We start from the raw sequence: 5,993 nt of genomic DNA on the forward strand, positions 1-5,993 counted from the left end.
ATCAGACTCTGAGGCCTCATCTTCACTGTCACTTTCCAACCTTGTTGAGGATGGCTCGTTGTCAGGCTCAAAAAGCCTCAAATTTGCTCAGATTGCCAGCAATTTTTCAACCCTTGTATTGGTCAGCCTGTTGCATCCTTTGTTGTGTGTTCCCAAACAAGGACCAGTTGCGCTCTGAGGCAGCTGATGTTGGTGGGATTTGGAGGATGATGGAGGCAACAGGGGAAAGAGCCTCAGATCCACAAAGTCCCTTCCACCAGGTGGCTGATGAGATATGTTGACAAGACTGCCATATTGCATCTCCATCCCAAAGCCCTTGCTTGGAAGTGTACTTCGCCAGACTGCCAAGAACCTTGCCCTCATCCAGGCCAAGGTGGCGAGACACGGTAGTGATGACACCATAGGCCATCTGCAAGCAGAGTCCCATTTTATGAGAGGGTACATGAAAAAGAATAATCGCTATAATAATACACTTGATATTTGTACAAACTTTTCAGGAAAATGAAGTTTTGTGCATATATTGTATGGTTTTGTTTTTCCTAATTTGCGTTGCATGACATTGTATGTTAACAAGGCTGTCTGAATAAAGACGCTGTTGTCTAGATGATGAGTTATTGTGCCCTCTGTGTCTGTCTGGGAATAAGACCAGAAATGCCGTGATTGTTCATCAGTTTCTGCTTACTCTTCAGTGTCTGAAAGGAGAGTTGATCACAAAAATAAAATTACTTGAAAGTACTTATATCTTATCAACACCATCACGTCGTATGTCAAGTCATTGACTTGCACAATGGCATCAACTCCCATTTTCCTATTATGCAGTGCCCTTAACTCATGTTTCCTGCAAGAATTACCTACATGTATAATTCCCACTTTACTACTAAGCTCTAATAACTACTCTTCCTGGCAGCACTTGACTGTTGTAAGTATTTCTGCTGCAGCTATAATACTGTTGATTGTTGCTCAGCACCTGTGCTGTCTAATAAATCAGACTTGCTAATATGACTTTCCTCTCTCTGTTTCATTCCACAGTGAGGGACCAGGCACAGAACCTATACAGTTTTGCTTAAAGACTGAAATAAGGTAGCCTCTTTCATACCTCATCCAAGATCGCATATCGTGTTGATTGGTAGTGTCGTATCTGTAGTGCTCAGTAGTTGAAACTGAACCGTAAGTAGTCTGGTGTGGCTCTGGCTCTGTTTCCGTAATAGACTGTGTGTGTCTGCTGATTGATTGGAGGTGAGATGTAAATGTGAAATCCCATTCGGACACAGATTAGGGGTAATCAGAGGCAGTGGGGGTCCTTAGCTCAATTCTGCTATTGCTTAGAAACCTCAATCTTGGTTGTCACTACTATGCATACAGACTTGCTGCACAGGAATACTTTATTGTACAAGTTCATCACATGTCATGTAAAGAAAATAAAGACATGGTGTTTTATTTTTTTGAGTACAGTAGGAAAATGGCACCAGTGATATTTATTTTAAGTGCCAACACTTCTGTGCTTGGTCTTCAGATTTCTCCTACAGAATGTGTCTTACCAGTCATTGTTTATCTTGTACTGAACAAAACCAACGAGCGACTATCAGCAAAATCTTGATAACTGTATACGTTCCAAAAGGATTTTGTATTTATAAGCTTATTTACTCTTTCCCTTTAGGATTTCCATCTGTAGGCAATGTCTATCCCACAAACCCCTCTAACTCACATGCATCCTTCCCCTGTTGACATATTCGTAAGATTTCTTGAAGGCTAATGAGTAAGACATGCTGAGTTGCATTGGTCTATAGCTGTAGAAAACTAGAGTGAATATTTGTAAAAGCCTAAATGGGTATTCTATCAAGACTCGGCACACATTTAATTGCCATGTTTTTCTTCAAGCTTGTCCCAATACAGTGGGAAAAGGTCTGCATATTTTCATTTAGACCAATGTCCTTATCATTACATTCAGGCTGAGGCACATTTAAATGTAGTTAGGAACTTGAAGTGACTGACTGTTTGGTTTGTTTTATTTTATGTCTGTGCTATTTCAGTTAACAAGTCTCTGGCTCTAATGAAATAATTAAATGTTTGACCTAAATGTATTTCTGTAGACGATTGTCAATGAAGGGTTCACAAGTTGAAGGCGGAATAACACAGTTTGGCTTTCACTCTTTTAAATGAATTTGATTATGGGTATATGAAAAGAAGGTAACAAGGTGATGATGGCATACAATCGATGACGCATTGATTCTGTTTTATATGCTTGCTATACAATCTCTGCTATCCATTTCCATGTTATCTATTATAATTGTGTTCTCTACCAATCTGCTATGGGTTGTCTCTTTTGCAAATACATTTGCATACTGTCATATCACCCAATCCCCCTGTAATGGCAGTCCTCCCTTTTACAAACATTGCTCGGTTTGCCACATTGTCCTATTCCGCCTCAATTCCATGTTTCTTTCAGGCAAGCTTTTATTGCTCGAGGCAGTTCCTGTTCTTTAGACAAACTTTTGATGTGTATTGCCCGGTCCCTCACCTTTTGAGGGCTCTGTGGAGTGGGCTTAAGGGCTTAAGGTGTCTGAGCAGGTGTCAACTGGCCACAGGAATCTGTTTTGGGGGCAGGTTGTCTGGTCCATAGTAGGCTGTGGAGGGGACGTCGATGTTGGGGTCGCCGTTGTTGGCTGTGCCAATCTGGTTGCACTTCCCCAAGCTCTTTATGATATTGAAGTTGGATCTGGCTGTCTCCACAAAGCTGTTCTCCAGGAGCCAGCCGTCGGACTCTGAGTCTGGGTCCCCCTGTCTCAGCACGTTCTCCAGGGATGTCTGGAGGTAGCGCACCCCGGTCAGCACCGACAGCTACAACAGCACACAAACATTACTGAGGAAATCCCTAGACCGTGTAATATACTGATGACTGTAACTTTTGTTTGTCATTTATAGTGGACCAGAGTAAAATATGTGGGTCCCAGAAGTAGCTGTAGGTTTGGGATGTGTATTTTGGGACAGCTCCATGTGACCCAGTAGAGGACAAAGGGTGAGTCCACACACAAAGCTGAGCATGGATAACCCGGAGCCAATGTCACAAAAGAGATTTGGTGTGGGATTAGGGAGCATGCAAAGTGAATGAACAATTTATATTTATCACGCTAACAAGGTGTCAGACAGAATACTGCAATGTAGATTGAGTTCTTTCTAATTAGTGGTTTGCTGAGTCTAAATAATGGGTTTGGTGTATGTCAGGTAAGTCTCAGGCACCATGTTTACTTATATTCAAACCACATCAGTCTGTTTGTAAGGACACCCCTATGCCTACCTCAAACAGCCAGATGATGAGGACGGTGAGGCCAATGGACTGCATGATGTGGGTGTAGTACTCCAGCAGGGCCTGGCGGCAGCCCTTCTTCCACAAGTTGAGCTCCTCTGTCTGGTATTCATAGTTGAAGTGGGCTGAGCTGTTGGTGATCTGGTGCTGGATGCAGGGCCGTGGTGAGTTAATGTTACAGCAGCTGAAGGGAACCCCGTCCATCAGGTATTTCCCTTCCACGTTACTCCTCAGCCGGCTAGAGACGTGGAGAGGGGAAAAGGGAGAGACCGAGACAGAGGGCTTCACTTGGGGCATCTAGAGCCTCAAATTCAAGAACCTTAAGGTCATAGTATACATGGGCACAGAGCTGAGTTCTGTGTCTGATCTGGCAGGTAGGGTATCACTATTCTAGTCTGTACTTACGCCACAACCTCCCTGCAGGACATGTCCAGGTAGCGGTTGCTGATCCACTGGATCTGGAACCAGTCTCTGAAGCCGAAGTTGCCGCAGCACTGGAACTGGATCTGCAGCAGGTCCACAGTGCGCTTCAGGAAGCAGCGGCCTGGTGTGTCCGTGTCCTTATAATAGCGCATGGCGTCCCGCAGACCCAGGTCCAGAGCCTCCTCCAGCTCCCCGCGCATGCCGTAGCACATGAGAGCCCCCACCAGGATGCAGAAGGTGAAGAAGAAGGTGCAGATGACGTAGGGCAGCATCAGCAGCTTCCAGCGCAGGAACTTAGTGGTGTCCGCACAGTCGTAGCAGATCTTCCCGCCCAGGAAATTGATGCCACAGGCGATGAGGCCTGTGGCAATGAGCATGTTGGGGACGTAGTGGAGGTCCCTTTCTGCCATAAGCTCCCAGCGTTTGTTGATCTCCACCTTTAGGAAGAGCCCCAGGCTAAACAAAATCAACCCCGTCACCACGGAAACCCAGTTGAGGATCCACAGCACCTGGGCAAGCTTGTCCCTGTTGGTCTTGGTGAATTTCACTTTCAGCACGGCCATCTTAAATATGTTTGTTTAGTTTTATCCAATGTCCTGGTAGGATGCTGGATGGGGGAGAGGATAGAGGTAGGGGAAGGAGTAAAAGGTACAATGGGCTGTGGATGGATAAAGGGAGGGGCCAGGGTTGTAGATGGGAGGTTTCCGCACACCCTCACATAAGCAGCTTAGCTCAGTGATTTATAATCAATTTCTTGACTAAGGGTCTCCTATTTAAAAGTGTTGGCAGCCCTGAACCACACGGTATGATCAAACATAGTAATGCATATCTGAATCACTGCAGGAACATTTTCTCATACAGTAGCTTTTACACAAATATTAAAAATGACCAAATTGGATAATGCACACCTCTGGACTATGTCACCTCTGCTGAACCCACTATCAACACAATACTTTGCTGAGCAATTAATCTGAAGAAATAGAATGGAATAAACTAGAATCGACTATAAAATAAATGTAAAAAACTTAAACAGCAGCATTCAGTGGGACCTACCTTATCTCAGCAGCATTCACAGTGTCTGTCTGATCTGGCTCCCATCTCTGTTTTGGGGTTTGTTTTGTTCTTCACTGACAGACATCCTAAGACTTGGCCTGGAGAGAGGCAAGCCGTAGTGGCACAGAAGGAGTAGACAGACACCCGCCCGCCCGCAGCAGCATCAGAGTGAGTCCGCTGGCCAAGCCCCCTGACCCTCCTAATAATCCCCTCTAATCAGGCCTGTAGGATTTGGATGTACCTTCTGCCACCTGCACAAATCTGACTGCAGCACCACAAAGAGTTATTGGCCAAGGGTCGTGTGCGTGCGTGCGTACGTGCGTGCATGCGTGCGTGCGTTTGACAGAGGGTCTGATATTGAATGAATGGACAAATACATATTTTTTTCTCAAAGACTAAATTACTAAAGTATGAATAGTCTTTTCCATTTACACTAAACAGTGCTCTGCTATTCTTTCTTTTAAATGGGAGCTTCACTGAAGCAAAGGAAACAAGGGCCCTTGTTAACTCATATAGTGACAGAGATGAAACAAAGGTAAGAAAAGTAAGGGTTTACAGGGGTCTGTATGTATGTGTGTGCTTTTAGTATTGTGTCCAGTGAGCCCTCTTCTGCGTCTGTGAGTCTCCATTCCTGAAACAGGTTGAGTCCAAGTAAGGCAACACATAAGTTTGTGATGACAAGTGTTATTCCCACAATATCAAAGAGGACAATATTAAGCTCATAAGCAAACACTGAAAATGTGTCAGATTGTTTGATAATATGCCTTAATGTGATCAGGTGAACAACATTTCTGCTACCCGCTAGTCAGTGCTTTGGTGACACTATGTATGCTTCAGAGGGGAAAGAAAATGTGCCAAGAAACGCTTAACACTGACAATCAAAAGCTCCAAATACCTTAATACAATCTCCTTTATCCTCATGGTGTAATTGTATTTGCAACAAAGCATTTTCACCTACTCCTCCCCTCACACTCTCCGATTCCTGTCACTCTCTCTCTCACGCACACGTCCATACACATCCACACAGCCAATCAGCCAATGCGATCTCGATTGAGATTACTTGATTATCATGGCCCAAAGGAGCTTGTGTAAGAGGAGAGTTCTACTGTGGACACACACTAGTCAAGTCAGCACATCCACAGGGAGAGAGATGGCCTGATCCCTGAGTGGAAGGGGAGCACGGATACTGTGGCAGGTAAGTGCTAGAGACTAC

At 44.6% G+C, this 5,993-nt stretch overlaps 1 protein-coding gene across 1 annotated transcript; it reads right to left on the reverse strand.

Moving 5' to 3' along the window:
• Positions 1-2,571: 2,571 nt before the first annotated feature.
• LOC120023281 (photoreceptor outer segment membrane glycoprotein 2-like) lies at positions 2,572-4,290 on the reverse strand. Its single transcript, XM_038967315.1, has 3 exons — positions 3,710-4,290; positions 3,296-3,542; positions 2,572-2,838 (listed from the first exon to the last, which is right to left on the reverse strand). Exons 1-3 carry the CDS (start codon positions 4,288-4,290, stop codon positions 2,572-2,574), a joined length of 1,095 nt encoding a protein of 364 aa, XP_038823243.1.
• Positions 4,291-5,993: the final 1,703 nt, after the last annotated feature.

The sequence above is a fragment of the Salvelinus namaycush genome, chromosome 28 (assembly GCF_016432855.1).
Source record: "Salvelinus namaycush isolate Seneca chromosome 28, SaNama_1.0, whole genome shotgun sequence".
Taxonomy (NCBI): domain Eukaryota; kingdom Metazoa; phylum Chordata; class Actinopteri; order Salmoniformes; family Salmonidae; genus Salvelinus; species Salvelinus namaycush.